The 20,493-nt window shown below is 39.3% G+C and overlaps 1 protein-coding gene across 1 annotated transcript; it reads left to right on the top strand.

Moving 5' to 3' along the window:
• Positions 1 to 7,468: 7,468 nt before the first annotated feature.
• On the top strand, positions 7,469 to 20,439 carry LOC103953302 (protein FORGETTER 1). The gene is given in 32 exon segments (XM_048569847.1): positions 7,469 to 7,927; positions 9,053 to 9,118; positions 9,299 to 9,472; positions 9,553 to 9,683; positions 10,609 to 10,685; positions 11,465 to 11,646; positions 11,774 to 11,851; positions 12,182 to 12,318; positions 12,420 to 12,479; positions 12,718 to 12,799; positions 12,926 to 13,054; positions 13,184 to 13,327; positions 13,409 to 13,508; positions 13,586 to 13,705; positions 14,060 to 14,130; positions 14,202 to 14,374; positions 14,505 to 14,598; positions 16,157 to 16,254; positions 16,330 to 16,465; positions 16,541 to 16,647; positions 17,119 to 17,214; positions 17,345 to 17,432; positions 17,532 to 17,643; positions 17,798 to 17,909; positions 17,997 to 18,120; positions 18,200 to 18,277; positions 18,363 to 18,481; positions 18,731 to 18,784; positions 18,872 to 18,974; positions 19,407 to 19,535; positions 19,713 to 19,824; positions 20,040 to 20,439. Coding segments are annotated over 32 exon segments (3,777 nt in total). The 3' UTR covers positions 20,072 to 20,439.
• The last annotated feature ends 54 nt before the right edge of the window (positions 20,440 to 20,493 follow it).

Here is a 20,493-nt window from a genome sequence, read left to right as displayed (position 1 = left end):
GGAAAAATTACAAATTTTAAAGAGGTTTGCATGTGAAACACAACATATACCTATTAAAATTTGGACCAAGAAAAACAAATAATGGATAATAGTGTTCAAATTTGAACAACTTATTAAAAAAAAAAAAAAAAAAAAAAGAGTTATGTCCCGTTCGCCCATAAAATTGTACCAAACAACAGACGGAACATGGGTATTTTAGTCATTTTAATCTTTTGGTTCCGTTCCGTCCATGTACTACCATACGCAGGACGGAACAACCGTCTTGTTCCGTCCTGCGCGTACCAAACATAACACAGAACATCTGTTCCGTCCCGTCCCGTCCCGTCCCGTCCCGTCTGCGTACCAAACGCTACCTTAGCTAACCCTACAAAGATTCCACTCTACACCCAGGAGTTTTGGATTCAAATCAAGGGTTTGCCTCTTGGGTATATGACGCGGCATATGGGGCAATTCATCGGAAATCAGATAGGTAAATATATTCTCACGGATCAAAGCAGAAAGGGAGAATTGGAAGGCCGAGTGCTGCGTATACGGGTGGAGTTGGATGTTACGAAACCTTTTCGCAAGAGTCTGCTACTTTCTATTGAGGGTTCCGTGGTGAGTATTGATCTTCACTATGAGAAGCTTCCGATCACGTGCTACTTGTGTGGACTTGTTGGTCATATGGAAGAACAATGTGAGAAGTTTTCAGCGAAGAATGAAGATGATTTAATGAAACCTTACGGTCGATAGTTCCAGAATGATGTTCTTGACGCCAACTACCGTCGACCACATGGTACTCATTTTGGCTTGGAGCCTTCACATGTATGGTTAATGAAAGCACCGATGGACGTGGAGAAGGAGGAGGAGGTTAATTACTCTTTGGGTTCGGCCTCCAAGGACAGCTGTGCTTGGGTTGGTGGCGACGAGGGATGATGAACTGGAAAACGGTGAAGTGGGGAAGGATCGGAATAATAGGATCAATAATGGTGGCTTTGTTATACCTGATTTGAATGAGGGCGTCGACTTGGATGAGATGTCCATTGATGACCTAGCTATTGTCCATTTTCAGGAACCTCCAGTTGATCTAGCGTTGATGAGGACTAATCAATGGGACATTTCAATTGACTCATATGGTTTGAGACTATTTGGGTTTGATTTGAATGTCCCGAATGTTGATAATGACGTGGTTTCGAGGAGTACATGTTTGATGTTAACTGATGGGCCCAATGAAGCATCCAAGGGGGATGAGGTGAGAGGGAGTAGGCATGTGGTTAGCTCTAATATCGATCGGCATCAGGTATCTTTTCGTCTGGGGCTGCCTCCTCATAGCAGGCAGTTTGAGGAGGGATCTAGTGCTGTGGGGTATGGTAAGTTTGAGATGGGGTCTGACCCATTTAACCTTATGCCAATTATTGAACAATTGCAGGCAAAGAGGAGGAGGAAGTCAAAACGAGTTAGGAGGGTGGGGGGCACAGCTTAACGTGGTACCCCTCTTCTGCTCAAGTGTCCACAAATACGAGGTTACCAGCTCTAGGGAAATGCGCTGAGCGTGAATGGAATGATATTTTGACACCTTCTGGTGGACGTAGAAGGATTATGGTCAATCAGGTTGATTCCACTTTATCGGCGGAGGTTGACGGTGGTCAACCCCGCTGGTCTCAATAAGTTGGAACTGCCGGGGGCTTGGGAACTTCTGTGCAGATCATGTGCTTCAACGTTTGATTTTGAATAAAGATCCCACCGTGGTTTTTTTTTTTTGTGAGACGAAGAGCAATGTTCATTATATGGAACGCCTACAGATGAAGTTGAATTATGATGGAAGTTTCAAAGTTGCTAGCAATGGAAATTCGGGAGGTTTATGTGTATTATGGAATGAAGAGATTAACTTGAGATTGTGGTCTTATTCAAAGAACCATGTTGATTTTGGTGTAGGGGAGTCTGGGGATCGTAGATATTGGAGACTGACTGGGTTCTGTGGCTCTTCGGCGGTTTGTGATAGGTATAAATCATGGCAGCTATTGGACACACTCTGTGGCAATGAGTCAAGTCCTTGGTTGTGCGTAGGCGATTTTAACGAAATTTTGCAAGCACACAAACAGGAAGGGATAATATTCGGAGTGAGAATCAAATAGAGGGCTTCAATGATCTGGGTTATTCTGGGAACATCTTTACATGGTTTACAACCAGAGGGGGTGGTATCAAGGTACGTCTGGATCGTGCTTTGGGTACACAAACTTGGTTTGATTTGTTTCCGAGGTTCAGGTTGCAGCATTTAAATAAAACCTCTTTTGACCACGTCCTAATCCTGCTCACATGGGATGAGAGGTGTATCAGCCGAGGGAAGAGATAGTTTCGGTATGAGGAGGCCTGGAATTTGCAGGAGGGATGTGATGAGGTGATATGGCAAGGTTGGGACACTAGTGTGGAGGGCTCCACTATTTTTTAGGTGACTAAGAAGATCAAAGCCACGAGAATGTTGCTAAATAGGTGGGCTCGAAGTATCAAAAGGTTGGGGCCCCAGGAAATTAGGGAAGTGATAAACTCACAAGCTTGCTGGGGCAACTGTTTACAAGTGAGTCCATTGAACAAAAAAAAGTATTGGTAGGATGGTTGAATCTCCTACTTGAGCAGGAGGAACTCTTCTGACGACAAAGAGCAAAGGAAAATTGCGTGAGGCTTGGGGATCGGAATACGAAATTTTTTGATCAGAAAGCTAATCGGAGGAATAAAAGGAATTGGTTGCAAGACCTTACGGACGAGGGTGGGTTGTGGCATGAGGACCGAAAGGGTATGGAGAATGTCGTGCTTCCTATTTTACCAGTTTGTTTACATCGAATGATGCTGCTAGGCTTGAAGAAGTTTTGTATAACATAACGCCTTTGGTAACGGAGGATATGAACGTTGAGCTCGAGAGACCTATTTTGGATGATGAAGTAAAGTGTGCGGTGTTTCAAATGCACCCTACTAAGGCTATGGGGCCTGATGGCATGACTCCAGGGTTTTACCAAAAGCATTAGGGAATTGTAGGGTCGGATGTATGTAGAGGAATTTGTGAAATGGTGCTATCTAGTCAAATACTACGCAAGATCAATTACATTCATGTCACTTTGATTCCTAAAGTGAAAGAAGTTATGAAGATGTCTCAGTTGCGACCTATCAGTTTATGCAATGTAATTTATAAAATTATGGCGAAGGTGTTAACAAATCGTTTGAAGTCTGTTCTTCCTCTTATAATTTCTCCCACTCAAGTGCGTTTATTCCTGAGAGGTTGATTTTAGATAATTATTTGGTGGCAGCGGAAGTTGCCCACTATATGCATAAAAGATCCTCGGGGATGAATGGTTTTATGGCATTAAAGCTGGATGTTAGTAAGGCCTACGACTGGTTGGAGTGGCATTTTTTGGAGGCCATCATGACTCGGCTGGGATTTTCACTGAGTTGGGTTCGAATGGTTATGTTATGTGTAACTACTGTGACATATTCCCTTAAGTTAAATGGTGAACCAGTGGGGTGTGTTCAGCTAGGAAGGGGTGTTAGGGAAGGCAATCCTCTATCGCCGTATCTATTTGTCATGTGCGCCGAGGGTCTTTCGGCTTTACTCACTAGGTTGAATCCTTAGGTGCTTCACAGGGTATTAAAGTGGGATGTAGTGCCCCAAGCATCCATCATTTGTTTTTTGCAGATGATAGCTTCTTGTTTGCGAGGGGTACGTTGAATAAGTGCTTGAGTATTAAGCATGTGTTGAATGTGTATGAAGCCGCTTCAGGACAAGCGGTGAATTTGGAGAAGAGTTGCATCTCGTTCAGTAATAATCTCATGCAATATGATCAGCAGCTCCTGGCCGATTGCCTTGGTACGAGGCGTGTGGCATTTCATGACAAATATCTTGGATTACTTGTGCTTGTCACAAAATCAAGGAAAGAGACCTTCTCATTTGTGAAAGACCAACTTTGGAAAAAACTGCAAAGTTGGCGTGGTCGGCTGTTGAGCAGTGCAGGCCGTGAATTGCTGGTCCAAACTGTGGCACAAACGTTGCCAATGTATTCCATGCAATGTTTTCTTCTTCCAAAGTCATTTTGTGAAGAACTAAATGTAATGATTGCCAAGTTTTGGTGGAGTGGAGATCCGGGTAAGAGAAAGATTCATTGGCTTAATTGGCGCCAACTATGTAAGTTTAAACATGAGGGAGGGCTGGGATTTAGAGATCTTTATGCTTTCAATCTTGCCCTTTTGGTTAAACAGACTTGGCGTTTTCTTCAACAACTTGAAACATTGGCGTTTAGGGTGTTTCAAGCTCGTTATTTTCCAAATGATGACTTTCTATGTGCTTGCGTTAATTAAGACTAATAGTCCGTATGTATGAAAGAGTATCGTGGAGGCTAAAAATGTGATCTTTAAAGGCTGTCGTTGGCAGGTGGGGGATGGGTCCTCTATTAAGATTTGGCGAGATAACTGGCTTCCTAGGGATACTTTTTTTTGTGTGTTGAGTCATCCGCCGGCTGATTGAAATGTGGAGGCTACGGTGGATAGCCTGTTTGTTACAGGTTTGCCGCAATGGCATGTGGCTCGGGTAAGAGCTTTGTTGTCTCAAGAGGAAGCGGATCTTATTTTGAGTATTCCGTTGAGTTTCCGTTCGTCCCTGGATCGTAGAATCTGCCATTTTGAAGGGAACGGGAAGTTCACAGTCCGAAGTGCGTATCATGTGGCTAAGGCTCTGATGTCTGTCATAGGAACGGGGGCTAATGGGTCCGACTCAATGTCTAATGATGGACGTAGTAATGTGTTAAGGAAGATTTGGAATGCCTGTGTGCCTGGGAAAGTTAGGATTTGTGCCTGGAGAGCATGCATGAATGCTTTACCCACGCATGCTAATCTTGCTAGGCGAATGGTGGCTATGGAGAATGTGTGCAGTATTTGCGGAGGCTATAGTGAATCAACCTGAGCATGTATTAAGGGACTGTAGCTTGGCAAAGACCGTTTGGTTTGGAGGTCTGGGGATTAGGGTCGACGATAGCAACCACACTCAATTTATTTCTTGGATAACTTCTGTTGCGATGCAATCCTCCTCGATGGTATTCGATCTTTGTTTGAGGACTCTATGGCGGTTATGGAAGAATCGAAACGATGTGCTTTGGAATGGTAAGCAGGTAAGGGCGCAGGACCTGGTGCTTGAAGCTAACGGTTGGTTGCGTGATTATCAACAGTGGCATAAAAGAAGCTCGGCAAAGTCCACTACTCCACGCAACGATGGCAGAAACCGGATGTTGGTTTGGTGAAGCTGCAACTTCGACGGAGCTTAGATCCAGCAAAGTTCGAGGGGGAATTCGGTGTCATAATTCGAGACCATCAGGGAATATTTATCGCTGCAGGTGCGGGTTTGATTGGTCCCACGGGTTCTGCGTTCCATGCGGAGCTCTTTGCTGCTCGACAAGCTCTGATGTTGGCTCAATCGTTTTGTCCTGTGGGTGCAAGGATGGTGTTTGAGGGTGACGCGAGTAATGGTTTTGGCTGCCATGCAGAGGCAGGAGGAGGATTGCTCAGTTCTAGGGCCTATCATTAATGACCTGAGATTCTTATTACAGTCTTTTCCTCAGGTGCGTTTGAATTATGTGCAGCGGGATGGTAATGGGCTCGGGTTGGAGTTGGAGGTTTAGAGTTGTTTTGCTTAATGAAAGTTTGTAATTTGGATTGGTTTTTCAGTATTGGCATGTGAGGATAGCTTTCTTGTTGTGCTGGATGTTTTTTTTTTTTTTTTATCGAGGCCTTTAATGCACACTATCCTAGTATGTATGTGATCTCTGTTTTGTAATAAAGATTGTACTCTTTCAAAAAAAAAAAAAAAAAAACTAGAGATGCTTTGGGAATTTTTTTCTGTTTGCACTGCTATACCTTTTTTTTTTTTTTTTTTTCTTTTGAACAAATGATATTAGGGGTATCGTCAAATAAGGATTTTAAAGAATTTTAAAAGACTTTAGAATGCTGGTGTAGTTAACTAGGATTTTAAAGGATTTTTATAGAGTCTATGCAAATCTATAGGTATTAAAAATTCATAGGTTTTGAAAGATTTCTTTCAATAAGAGATTTTGTAGGATTTGAGAAGGAATTATAAGCATAACAAAATCCTATCTCCACCTCTAGAATTTCTTTTCAACCCCCTCACTCTTTCTTTCTCTCCCTCCATTATGCAACTCGATCTTTCTTTCTCACTCTCCATTTTCTTCCAGACGTAGAATCTACCAACCTAATTTTCTTTCACGTTCATCTGTCACCGTCCCAGTTGTGAACTTGAATTTTTTGAATTGTACAATATTTTTTGAATTTTTATTTCATTTATTTTGGACTGTGTAATAGTATTTCTTGTAATGCTTTGATAGGAAGTGTTAATGGCTACTAGCAGTTCTTGTAATGATTATGCGTTCTATCTGAAGATGTTATTTTTTTACCATGTTAATTGAACTCTTAGAAATTACTTCTAAGAATCTTATTGTCAATTCAAGTTTTCTGTACTTTTTCGTGTAATCATGTTAGTGTAAGGGTGCAAGTATCTTCCAAAGCCTATTTATATTGGTATTTATATTGGTAGATGTACTTAAACTGAACAATACATTATGAAATAATCAATTGTTGAGGAAAAGTGGTTAATTTTGAGACATTTGATTTAAGAAGCACTACTTGTTTTGGTTAGTTAAAATTATTTTTCGTAAAGAAATCACAATTCAAATGAGAAAGAGAAAGTCCATAAAAATTTATAATAGAAATTCATAATAATATGTCAAAATCCATATTAAATTGTAAAATATATTAAAATTCTTTAAAATCTATCTCTTTAAAAAGTCCATTAAAATCATCTAAAATCCAAATTAACTACACCCCTTAGTTACACTAAATGGGTGTGAGAGTGAACTAAGTCTCAGAATGTACTAACAATAATGTAGGTCAAATTCGCCGTTGTCGATAATTGAACCTAAAACTTTTCACTTATAAGTGAAGAGAATACCATTAGATTGTAATATTAAGTGGTACTTGGCTGTCAAAATTAATGGAGTTTGTGGACGTAGAAAGTAACTATTAACCTTTTTTTCAACTATAGTTTATCATAGTAATAAGTTGTTTTGTTCCTCCTTTGTCCAAATTTGTTCAATGAGTTTAGAGTAAAAGTTTTTAACCGCTCGAGTTGCAAGTTATTAACGTGCTTGGTGAAAAGAAATGAAAATGGGAAGGTCACGTGCTAGTGCACGTGCCAGGCTGAGACGAGCGAGATAGAACGAAATCTCAATCGTCGCTTTGGTCTCCATAATTACAGTCCACCGAGGCAAAAAACGCAGAGACAGAAAGAAAGTGGGAAACCCCGAAACTCCCAAACCCTCTCTTCGCGCCTTAACGTCCTTCTCTCTCAATCCAATCCAAACCGTTTCCTGAACAATTGAGCCGTTTGAGAGCAAAGGGAGGAGGAGGAGGAGGAGGAGGGCGGAGATACTGATCCACCATGATGCAGCAGCATCAACCTCCGCCGGTCCCACTGCAATCGCAGACCGCCGGAACCCCAGGCGGAGTGCAGGTCCGCTGCGCCGGCTGCGCCAAGATCCTGACTTTGGACGCGGGGGTCACCGAATTCGCCTGCGACGACTGCCAATTGCCCCAGATGCTGCCGCCCGAGCTCATGACCCGAGCCCAGGCCCATGCCCAGGCCCACCCTGGGCCCAACAAGGCCCGCACTCCGCCTCCGCTGCCGCCTCCACCGCCCCATGTTGCGCCTCACGGCGTTGATCCTTCGAAGATCCAGATCCCCTGCGCCAACTGCAAGGCCATCCTCAACGTGCCTCATGGCCTCGCGAGGTTCCGGTGCCCTCAGTGCCAAGTTGACCTCGCCGTCGATGTGTCAAAGCTCCAGCAGTTCTTCCCGCCCCGTCTGCCCCTGCCGCCTCCGCCTGAGGAGGTCAATGAGGTAATTGTTTGGTTGCTGAGAGTTTTCGGGAATGTGGAAGTATGAATTTGAAATGTGTTAATGCTAATGCTATGAGTGCTAGAAATACTTTGCTTTGTTACCATACTCCTTTATAGATATGGTTTCTTGATAGTTATAACAAGTAAAAGGCTTAGGACTTGGGAGCGAATACTGTGAATTATTTTTGTGAGAGACTCCGACCAATGTATGTTAGAAAGTTTCACTTTTGTGTGCTTCCGTTACTTGCCTCGATGATGATTTCGGTTTCTAGCTAGTATTTATTGGAGGTTTCAACTAGGGGACTTGTATTTGGGGACGATGTTCTTTTTTTGTTATACTTTGATTCCGAAGTGACTGGCTGATGGATCACTAACAATAGTTAACTGTCCACGTATGTGCTCAAAACCTCCACCTTTCCTGCATGTTTGGTTGCCGTTGGAGTTTAAAGTAATTTAATTGCACAAAAGGGAAGCTTATTGGGTGGGATCGGGGGGTTAAACTTCTACCAGGTCACTTAAGTTAAAGAACACTATTTCAGGTCAGAAACTGCAGCATTCAAACTTACAAAGCCACTTAGTACTACGGTCTAATGGTATTCCTCTTCACTGTTAAGGGAGAGGTCTTAGGTTTTCTTCTCGCCAAAGGCGAATTTAAACCACATTACTATTAGCCCATTGTGAGGCTTAGCCCACTCCCCACCCCTTTAGTGTAGATAATATCGTTTGTTAAAAAATACAAAATAAAAAAAAACTTGCAAAGCCTAGGGACTCAAATATTAAATCTTTGAATTCTATTAAAGTTATCCAGTAAAGTATAACTTGTTTACAGAACTAAGCAAAGCTTAATTATAATCACCAAAAGCTGCATATCTTTCGGACTGATTAGGATTTATATAGGATCACGACTGTAGCATTATGATGCTGCACTCCTTGGTGTCCATTTATGAAATTTTCTGTTAGTGAGGAGCATGTATATTAAGTCTGCAAAGCAAATTCATGCTTGGTGGTGGCTTTGGATATTCTACGACAGTTAAAAATTGGGCACTCTTGTAGAACGTTATCTTTGAAAATGCTATTGCCAGATACATGTAGGCTGATACTTTTACTGCTGCTTCTGACATGTCAGGTTGCCATTGAAGTGGAGCGAGAAGAGGATGAAGGTGGCATGGCAGGAGAAACATTTATGGACTATGTGAGTTTTTTGTTTTTCATCTACAAGTACTATGTAATTTACGTTCATAACTGCTAAGGCTTCATGGTTACAAGTTCTATTTTAGAGTTTTCTTTCTCTTTGACAATGTCAGTGTCTTCACTTGTTATTTAAACCACTGGAACCGGCATCTGAGATACATTTTATATTGCTTTTGTGTAGCGCCCTCCAAAACTATCCATTGGCCCTCCTCATCCAGATCCTGTTGTGGAAACATCGTCCTTGTCTGCTGTGCAGCCACCTGAGCCCACTTATGATCTGAAAATCAAGGATGATTTGGAAAATAAAAAGGCTTTGTCATGTTTACAGATTGAGACATTGGTCTATGCTTGTCAGGTTGCCGTCCTGTTCTTGCCACTCTTTATTACTTGTCAATTGTCTGCTCCATTGTAAAGTTGTGTTTGCTTCCTTGACAGAGACACCTGCAGCATCTTCCAAGTGGTGAGAGGGCAGGATTCTTTGTTGGGGATGGAGCTGGTGTGGGGAAAGGTCGAACAATAGCAGGGTTAATATGGGAGAATTGGCACCGTGGGATGAAGAAAGCAGTGTAAGTTTTTGGTTGCAGTTTGTGGGCGGCTTTTAAGAGTCATGTGCATAAAAGGATAAAACAGTGCCCCCATGGACCAAAAAGGATGATATGGAAAACTCCCATCACTTGGAGTTATTGCTAGTTATAATTGTAACTGTTACTGTCAGTCAATTACCCATTGCCAGTTACATATGAAATCACTTATAGAAATGTCTTTTTATACATGGTACATGTGGGAAGTTAAAACACTAGCAGCAGAAGTAAATACACACAATGTTTTAAAAGGAGAAGGCAAAGCCAAGGCATTTCATGGATAACTTAAAGTTATTAATATATATAATATAATCAACATTAGAGTCGAAATCAAACATATACAGTTGAAATCAAACATTATAGAAGAATAATCAACAATCAAATTTAAAATTTCTTCACTGTGGGCGAGAAACCTTAACTTTAAAAATAAAAATAAAAACCCCTGCTGACGCCTCAGGCGCCTAGGCATGCCTCGACCACGCCTAGGCGTGTTTAAGCCTACTCCCGCTGGGCAGAGGCGTATTCCTCACCACCCTGCCTTGAAGGCTGCCTAGGTACGCCTCAAGGCTTGTTTTTAGAAAGACTGAATACTCAGTGTTGACAAAAAAAAATATCATATTAGGTACTGTCTGTTCAGTAACAAAAAAAAGTAAAACACGACCTGTTCGTACAAAGTTTTGCTCTGTGGATTGGAGAGAAAATTCCAACTCTGTGGGTTTCTTTATCGAAGAATCTCACTTGTGGGAGTTTCAGTATTTTTCTTTACGTTGATATTGTTTTAAAAGCAATCCATAACTGCCTTTTGTTTTGTTGGTTGGAATTGCAATGCTGAATGTGTTCCTAGGCCGGAACTATGCTTTTCAACTCTTTGTTTAATGCTTTTATCCTCTCTGCGTTGATTCTAAAACAGGTGGGTTTCTGTTGGTTCAGACTTGAAGTTTGATGCAAGAAGAGACTTAGATGATGTAGGTGCAACTTGCATTGAAGGTAAATATGCTTGGTCTAGTGTTTTCTTGTTTGTGTTTATGTGTGTGCTTTTCTAAACATGCTTGGTCTAATTCTGTTTTTGTATTTAGAAGTACAATTTTGTATACTGGGACGAATTGTGAAAATCATTCGTATAAAATTGCATTATAAATTTCTTCCTCATCTGTGTAGTACATGAAGTTTCTGCCCAGTGTGTTGCTGTGGTTAATGGGTTTGTTTTGTGGTGTTATAATTTGATTCAAGCTTATTGACATTTGAAAATTCTGTGAGGATGGTTTAATAGTGGAAAGAAGTTTAGAACTGCTAGGGAAAGATGGTACTGATGCAGTTGACCAAAGTTGTACTGGCAACTGGCAATTAATTGGTGATAGTAATTCTCTTGAATCCTACTGAAACTGTGCTTTAAGTCATGGATTTCCTTATTCTAGAAAAGAATATCTGATTGTTTTGATTCAAAAATTGAAGGATTGTTACCTTTTCTTCACTCATAATTGGAAACTCTGTGATTAGGCTTGCATTTGGTTGTACTTATTATATTACATTGTTTGGTAAAAGGTTGTGGCATGAGATGACATCACCTGCCAAACATAGAAAAGGATGAGAGTTCAAAAAAATTAAATTTTCAGATAGGGTAGGGCATCAGGACTCTGATTAGATTTAGCTACAGGTTACTGATTTTTTGAATTTCATAAATGTCCAATTGGAATTAAGCCTTTCTTCCATCATGAGAGGCTCTATGTTTCTGAACAATAAAACAATAGATATAATCTTGATTGCAGTACATGCCTTGAACAAGCTGCCTTATTCCAAACTTGATTCAAAGTCTGTTGGCGTCAAGGAGGGCGTTATTTTTCTGACATACAGCAGCCTCATTGCATCCTCTGAGAGAGGTCGTTCACGTATGGGGCAGCTTGTGCAGTGGTGTGGACCAGGATTTAATGGTCTAATCATATTTGATGAGGTAGTATATTTTTGTTTTAAATGTTTTTCCAATGACTTTTAACCTATGCTTTAATTGATGGAATGAAATGTTCCATGGTGTCAATATGTTCTGCTTTTCATTCTAAAGGTCAATGGCTTCATTGTAGTGCCACAAGGCCAAAAATCTGGTGCCTGAATCTGGAAGTCAGCCAACACGTACTGGTGAAGCAGTTCTTGAAATTCAGGTTTATCCTATCAGAATTGGAAAGCACAAATATTGCCTATTGTTTATTTTTTTTATATTCAAGGTTTAGATCAGTAATTTCGGTTATGGGTGATTTAATAAATAATTGGCATATTTAAGATATTTGACTTTGCAGAGTCCCCATTTTGTATTTTACTTTATAAGGTCTGATACAACTCCTCTTCTGACACATTATGCAATTATGCCTGACTGCAATAGCGATGGTTCCTCTGTACAATAGTAAATAAATTTTTGCAGTAAAAGGGCCAGAATAGTATTAACTATTAAGTGACTGTATTAACTCATAATGTTTTTCTATGTATTGTCACAGGCTAAGCTTCCTGAAGCCCGTGTTATTTATTGCTCAGCAACTGGTGCATCTGAACCACGAAATTTGGGCTACATGGTACGGCTTGGTCTTTGGGGGCCTGGAACATCTTTTGCTGATTTCCGTGAATTTCTAGGTGGGTTTTTCACGGACTACCTATACATTTGTTTGTCATATTAATATAAACTTTTACTTTCTTACAGAAAGTAGAATATTTTTTCTAACAGCACAGTGTGTGTAGGTGCTATTGAGAAGGAGGTGTTGGAGCACTCGAACTTGTTGCCATGGATATGAAAGCAAGGTAACAAGGCTGAGAATAATTACGTGTAAAGTTTACATTAGGAGCAAAGACGATGTAATAAGGATCTAAATGGGGACTCAATTTGAGGACTTATATGTCAGCTCTTAAACCATATATAGATCATATATGATACACACACACACACACACACATTTAATAACTGATATGCAAGTCCTCCACGCCCATGTCAAAATGCCATCATTTATGATCTAAAAATGTGTGTGTTTTGATATTTCAGGGGGATGTATGTATGCCGAACTCTTAGCTACAAAGGGGCAGAGTTTGAAGTTGTTGAAGCACCGCTAGAAGCTGAAATGATGGTTTAACATACTCATCTCTTATTTGTAACTCTTATGTTGAGGGGCATATTTTTATCTTTGATTACTTGATTTTTTAATTATAAGCAAAGATTTTTATTCTTTTATGTTACTTTGTTGTCTTTTTAGGACATGTACAAAAAAGCAGCAGAATTTTGGACAGAGCTGCGACAGGATATACTAACAGCATCTCAATTTCTCACTAATGAAAAGCCAATTTCTAGTCAAGTGTGGCGACTATATTGGGCTAGCCATCAGGTATTCAACAGTCTCTGTTCCTGGATGTTTCTTTTAACATTTTACAGTTTTCTTAACTTTTCAAATACGTTTTCAGATTTTTTTTTTAATAACTTTTTTGTTGTCCTTGGTTTTGTGCATATCTTGCAGCGTTTCTTTAGACATATGTGCATGTCAGCTAAGGTGCCAGCTGCTGTAAGACTGGCTAAGCAAGCATTGATGGATGGCAAGTGTGTGGTTATTGGCCTTCAGAGTACTGGAGAGGCGCGAACTGAGGAAGCTGTGACCAAATATGTGAGCCAATTGGTTATTTCTATTGTACTTGGTTTTTGATTTGTACATCTTTATTTATTTTGTGTTTCCATGCTTAAGCAGGGTCTTGAACTTGATGATTTTATTTCCGGACCTCGAGAACTTTTACTGAAATTTGTTGAGGAAAATTATCCTTTGCCTGAAAAGCCTGAACCTCTCGAAGGTATGTATGTGATTTACTATTGTTTGCAATCATTTATTTTAATGTCACTACCAATTTACTTTCTTAAGTTATATTAGGAGAAGATAATGTGAAGGAGCTGCAGCGGAAGAGGCACTCAGCAACTCCTGGTGTATCAATGAAAGGGAGAGTGAGGAAAGTTGCAAAATGGAAACCGGCAAGTGATGAAGATTCTGAAAGTGAGTTTCTAGAAACTGGCTTATCTCTAAGACTCTAACGCTTGTATTTGGGCCCTTAATATTATTTGTTTTTGGTAACTACTTGTTCTTCACAAAAGCCACAAGCATGTTTTGTTTGGATTCTCAATCACCTTGAAGGAAATGTTTCTATGGTTCTTATTGGTGCATCACTTTTAGCCTGTTTGCAGAGTGCACCTACCGAAGTTTTCAGCTTAACTTGTTCCTATATGTTTATTCAACATCTTTTCCTTTTAGGGCACATCAATTACAACCGGTTGTATCTTATGTAGTTGAGAAATGATGCAACTACTTTAGTACCTTTTCTTGTTCTCAAGCATTGTTTGATTAATGCAGCTGATTCTGCTCAGGAATCTACTGAATCTGACGACGAGTTTCAAATATGTGAAATTTGCCAATCTGAGGAGGTAATTCCATTTGGCATGTTAAGATGGTTGCTTTTGCAATATGTTACTTATCCATTAGATACTTGCTGCAGGAAAGAAAGAAACTGCTTCATTGTTCCTGTTGTGGCCAACTGGTCCATGCTGCATGTCTTATCCCACCTGTGACAGATGAAGTATCAGTAGATTGGTCATGTCATTCATGCAAGGAAAAAACAGAGGAATTTTTGAAAAGAAGACAAGAGTATATAGCTGTACTTACAAAGATGTTAGTTTAATTTGATTCTTTTTCCTCGCAAGAGTTTCATGTTTAATAACTTATTTTTCATGACATGTTGATATTCACTGTCTTATTGTAATTTTTTAACCACATCAATGCAATTTTCATAACCTTTTAGGTATGAAGAAGCTTTGGCTCGTAAGTTAAACATATTGGAGATAGTTCGTTCTTTGGATCTTCCAAACAATCCTTTGGATGATATCATTGATCAGGTAGTGGCAATGCTCTCTCTCTCTCTCATGTAGTTTTGAAAATACTAAATCACATGTTCATTGCTAAATTTTGCATCCACCTTTGTAGAACATCCATGCTTGTCCTCTTTTTCCCTAAAATCCAACTGGAAAAGCTTGCCCATGATTTGTTAGTTATTGTAGGCTGTTATGCCATGCTGTAGTCTAATTCTATCCTCATTTTGTGAAAGTGTTAGATTCTGAAATACTTGAGTTAGGTCCAAAGTCCAAACTGAACAAGTCTTTTCTTATAACGTGCAGTAGATGCTATATTATATTAAGCATTTTTCATACATAAGTTTGACCATACTTGTTGAAAGGAAAGTTTTGGTCATAAGTTTATCTATAGCACAACCACCATCTCTAATTGTAAATCTGTGGAGTATGTCTGTGGCATAATGTTACCTAGAAATTGACATCATAAAGGATATCAAAGAAATGAGCTATCTTGTCCAACTCCCAATCGTTGGAAGTTACTAACAAATTTAGCCGTCCAAAAAAAACCTGTTCTCTTGTGCTCTCCTTTGTACCAAAGGGAAAAAGCACCTCCGCTCTTTTCCAGGACAGATTTCTTGCCACTACAAAGAGAGAAGGCGAGGATTCTGTCAACTGAGACATGAAGAATATCGTACTCTTCAGTCTTCATAACAGTGACGCAAGTTATGTAGGCATAATGGAGAGGGTACTCAGAATTAAATCCAGTTCTCAACTTTTGATAGGTTTATTTTTTCTAACCTCCGAGTCCGTTTAGTTACGGCTCAAAAATTGGATCCCACACCAGCTTTGCTTTTTAAGAAAACCCCAACGGTTGACCATGGTAGGAAATAGATAGGTGAAACAATAACCATGAGCTTACTCAAAGTCCTACTGGAAAAAGCTGACTCTTTGAAAAAAATAATAAATTTACCCCTTTTAATCTTAAGGGCCTGTATGATTCCTTTACTAATGGTGCTTTTAGATCACTTTTTAAACTTGCTCCATAATAGAGAACCCCTGAATGGTTTTACACTTTTTGGTTTGTTCACACCAAGTTGTACCAGTTCTTTTTTTTATTGTACTGGTCCTGCCATTCATACTGGGTTGCTTGTGTCATACTGATCCAAAGGAAATGCTAATTCCCATTCTGCATATTTAATTGTTTATAACAATACTATGTAGGTTTCTTACACTTAATATGAAAATATTCCGGTCTGCATGAGCAGGCGTGACAATGTATATACATGTAATTCTTAATTCAAAGACACAGTATAGGTGGGTAAAGGATACCAGTAAAAAAAGATGGTAGACAAAAGAGGCCATTGATCCAAGGGTAGCATTGTTTTTTATTTCCATTTTCAGTCTCTACTTGACAATCAGTCTCTTGTTCTGTATACAAAGAACTTGCTTGATCCCATCTAACAGTCACTTTGCCAAGACCGTCTGCTATATTCCAGATTCTAAACTAATGTTCATATTCCACAACTCTCGACGGTATACTGCAACGTTTTATGTTTGTGAAGCAGAATTTTTTTTCTTATTTTTCTTTTGGCGTGGGTGTCAGCTTGGAGGCCCTGATAATGTAGCAGAAATGACTGGAAGGAGAGGTATGCTTGTGAGGGCATCTGGTGGAAAAGGTGTTACCTATCAGGCACGGAACACGTAAGTTATGGTATTTTTTCACTCTCTTACTTATTTGAACTAAGTTTAAACTGGCTAAACTGTATTTCGGTTTAGGAAGGAAATTTCCATGGAGATGGTAAACATGCATGAGAAGCAGCTTTTCATGGAAGGCAAGAAGTTGGTTGCCATCATTTCTGAAGCTGGATCTGCTGGCGTGTCTTTGCAGGCAGATAGAAGAGCTACAAATCAGGTATGCCTATATTTTATAGAGCTTATCTTCTGAACAGTTGCTCCCCTCATTCCTTGCATTCTAATTTAACAACAGAGACGAAGGGTGCATCTTACTCTGGAACTTCCTTGGAGTGCTGATCGAGCGATTCAACAGTTTGGAAGAACTCACCGGTCAAATCAAGCCTCTGCTCCTGAATACAGGTAGATAGACACTACATGTATACATTGTTTCTTTTATTTGGGTCACCGGTGTTATGCTGGTAGGCTGGTAGCTATATTAGTCTTGACTTGTTTCTTCTTACTTATAGAAGCAAGGGCTTGTCCACTGTGCCAGTACACTTTGGTCTATCAGATCCAGATATCCTTCATTAGTTTTTTAGTGAAACCAAATATCCTTACTTAGTGAATCCTCAAGCTGATATAAGAGTGGTTTTGGTTGAATCTATGGTCAAACCAACTCAAGGGGTGGCTTTACGACCAGATGAGTTTTGTCTCTTGGGAGTCAATAAAATTAAGATTACATGATAAAATTTTCTATTTATTCATTTATCGTTTTCTGATCAGTATGATTACTAATTAGTTATTTAATGAATGCGATTATGGATACGAGGATCATGCATGGTTGGTTGTTTTTTCAAGTTGATGTGGTTTACTCCATTATTTCTTTTGCAGGCTTCTCTTTACTAATCTTGGTGGAGAGCGTCGATTTGCATCCATTGTAGCAAAGAGATTAGAATCTCTAGGAGCACTAACACAGGGTGACCGCAGGTTACTTGAATTTCATCTATATGTACATTTGGTAGTTGTTACTATTGTGGTATAAGAATATGTGTTGTAATTTTATCCTCCATCCTGTGAGTGATTTGCTTATCTCATTATTTGGTCTGATGTATTGCAGGGCAGGGCCATCATTGAGTGCCTATAACTATGATAGTGCTTATGGAAAGAAGGCCCTGATGTTGATGTATAGAGGAATCATGGAGCAGGTTTGTATGAACTTCTTCTGAAAAATAATATCGCTCCATAATTTATTAACAAGTCAAAATTAAATTGTGATGGAAAATTAACTAGAATTCTATTTTCAGGATTCTCTGCCTGTTGTACCGCCAGGATGTTCATCAGAAAAACCGGAAACAATCCAAGATTTTATTGAGAGGGCTAAAGCTGCTCTTGTTTTAGTAGGAATAATTAGGGATGGTAATAATTTTTGAGCTATTGCGGCGTGTATTATACTTTGTTTGTGCAGTTAATTGATTTAAAAATTTTGTTTTACGTGATAGAATGTCACAGAGAATTTTCTTTTAACTATATTTTATTTTCTTGATGGTGACTTCTACTTCTTATGATGTAGCTCATGGGAAAGATCATGGCAGGCTCACTGGCCGTATAATTGAATCAGATATGCATGATGTTGGACGTTTCCTCAATCGGATTTTAGGAGTACCGCCCGATATACAGAATAGGTCTGTGATTGACATTCCAATTAAAATATAGTTTCCTTATAGCAGTTAGAGCAGGGTTTCATATGCTGACATCATTTCAATACACAGGCTGTTTGAGTGTTTCGTTAGCATTTTGGATCTTATTGTCCATAATGCACGCATTGAAGGGAATCTTGACTCTGGGATTGTTGATATGAAAGCCAATGTTATAGAGCTTCAAGGAACTCCAAAGGTCAAGCTTTGCTTAATTAATTAATTGTTGCTTGTTTGCTTTAGATATTATATTTATATTGACTTCCAATTTCTTGCAGACTGTGTATGTTGATCAAATGTCTGGAGCATCGACGGTGCTTTTTACATTTACCCTGGATCGTGGGGTTACGTGGGAGGTACCTTTGTTTTTCAAGTGACTAGTTGAGTGGTGGCTTATCACTATGTCAATTCACCATACTAAACTATGTTTATCCTTGGTAGTCTGCGAGTGCCATGCTTGAAGAGAAACAAAAGGATGGACTTGGTTCTGCCAATGATGGGTTCTATGAATCTAGGAGGGAATGGTTGGGGAGACGTCATGTCATATTAGCCTTTGAGAGGTCTGCATCTGAAGTTTATTATGCGTATTTTTTGGTTTCAAACTTGGATTGTTCCACCCATATTTGATTGAGTGAAATATATATATATATATATATATATATATATACATGTTTTATTACTTTTTTCCCTTTTGAGCTTGTCTTCATCATTATTATAATGTACCTTCCCTTCATAGTTCTTGTACTTCAATTAGTGAATCTTGCTGTTTCGTTTTCTAGTTTCATTGTTTTACCCTAAATATGTTTCAGTTCTACTTCTGGATTGTATAAGATAGTCCGTCCTGCAGTTGGAGAGTCAGTGAGGTACCAAATTTATGCTTTATGTGCTTCATTCATCTTGTTCTAAAAGACATATATTTCACTTTCACCTACTACTTTTCCCCTATCCAGAGAAATGCCTCTGTCAGAGCTAAAAAGCAAATACAGAAAAACATCAACGGTGGATAAGGCTCGCAGTGGTTGGGAAGATGAATATGAAGTTTCGTCCAAACAGGTGTAGATACTTGATGAACTTAATTCAAAATGGCTGTATTATTTTTGGTGCAAATAGTTCTGTACTGTTATTAATTAACTTTGTTGCTGTTTTCTATAACGTGATGGTGAAAATCTGTATTTTGTATGCATTCAAATCAACTATTGATCAATCAAGAATGTTAAAAAAAGGCACCGATTATATCAAATCGTCATGTATATTATGCTTACCTTAATGGTCAATTTAACCTTTAAAAAACATACAAAGCACGTCTGACTCATTATTTCTTTCATGAAGACTTGGATATTGTTTCCGTATCAGATAACAACTCATATCTGCTAGTTATGTATTTAGCAGCTCACATTCCAAACCGATTAGTTGAAAATTTCCTAGCTGTTTATACATATCGTTTGCTGATTGTAATAATCTTGTGACTTCACCTTTACTTTGCAGTGCATGCACGGACGCAATTGTAAGCTTGGCAACTTCTGTACTGTTGGCAGAAGACTGCAGGAAGTAAATGTATTAGGTGGCCTCATTCTTCCTGTCTGGGGCACTATTGAGAAGGCTCTTTCGAAGCAGGTAACTTGTTTTGATCTGCTAGTTAATTTGACTTGGTGATCTCAGTGATGTAAATTGAATAAAGTACAGACTGCATCTCTTAAAGTTTGCACTGAATTTTTCCCGAATAGCTTATATTTAGTGAAAGTACAAATAAGCATTTCTAACTACCGATAACTCCTGTGACAATTTCTACAGCAACGGCAAAGCCACAAGCGGCTACGTGTTGTGCGTATAGAAACCACGACGGATAACCGCAGAATCGTTGGTCTATCAGTCCCAAATGCAGCAGTGGAATCCGTACTTCAAGGTCTCTCCATTTCTCTTGTTAATTTCTTTTTTTCCTCTGCTTAGTGCCCTTGACCAGTAAGAAATTTCAACGACGCTCCAATTCAAACTCTTTTAACGATGAGCATTTACTAAGACAATTTCTCATGCAAGAAAAACTCGTCAATGACTAGCGATATGAACTCATTCGTTCCCTTAGAAGTTCATTTGACAGAGGCTTCTCTGATTATGTTACAGATTTTGCATGGGTTCAAGAAATCGACGATTGAGATGATGCGGTAGAGTCTGGTTGTAAATTTTGCTGAGTTGCTCCTCTATGCCGTGATAATCTTGGAATAGTTCCAAGACGAAGGCAGAAGCCGAATACCCAAGAAATAGAAAAACGAAGATAATTTTTCTGCACACTGTAACGGAACCGTGCAGTCGTTGATTTTGATTGTATTTGTTCCTCAACCTCCATTGCTCTTTTTTTTTTTTTTTGCCTTATTTATTTTGTACATCGCCGATGACGTTTTACGGCATTGGAGGTTAGAGTAGTAGGCCGTCTTTGGTCATTAGTTTTGCCAGAATCAATTTGTATCACTACCATACAGTTATTCAAATGGTAGAGGAAATAGAAATTCCCTTTTTTGTTCAATACAATTTATGACATGCAAATATTGCTTAGATGAAATAGAAAAACTGTCAAAAA

This window comes from the organism of the source record quoted next, unplaced genomic scaffold (assembly GCF_019419815.1).
Source record: "Pyrus x bretschneideri cultivar Hongxiangsu unplaced genomic scaffold, Pyrus_bretschneideri_v1 Contig50, whole genome shotgun sequence".
NCBI classification, from domain to species: Eukaryota; Viridiplantae; Streptophyta; class Magnoliopsida; order Rosales; family Rosaceae; genus Pyrus; species Pyrus x bretschneideri.
The sequence above is the reverse complement of the archived record's forward strand: the minus strand, read 5'-3'. Positions and strand labels throughout refer to the sequence as shown.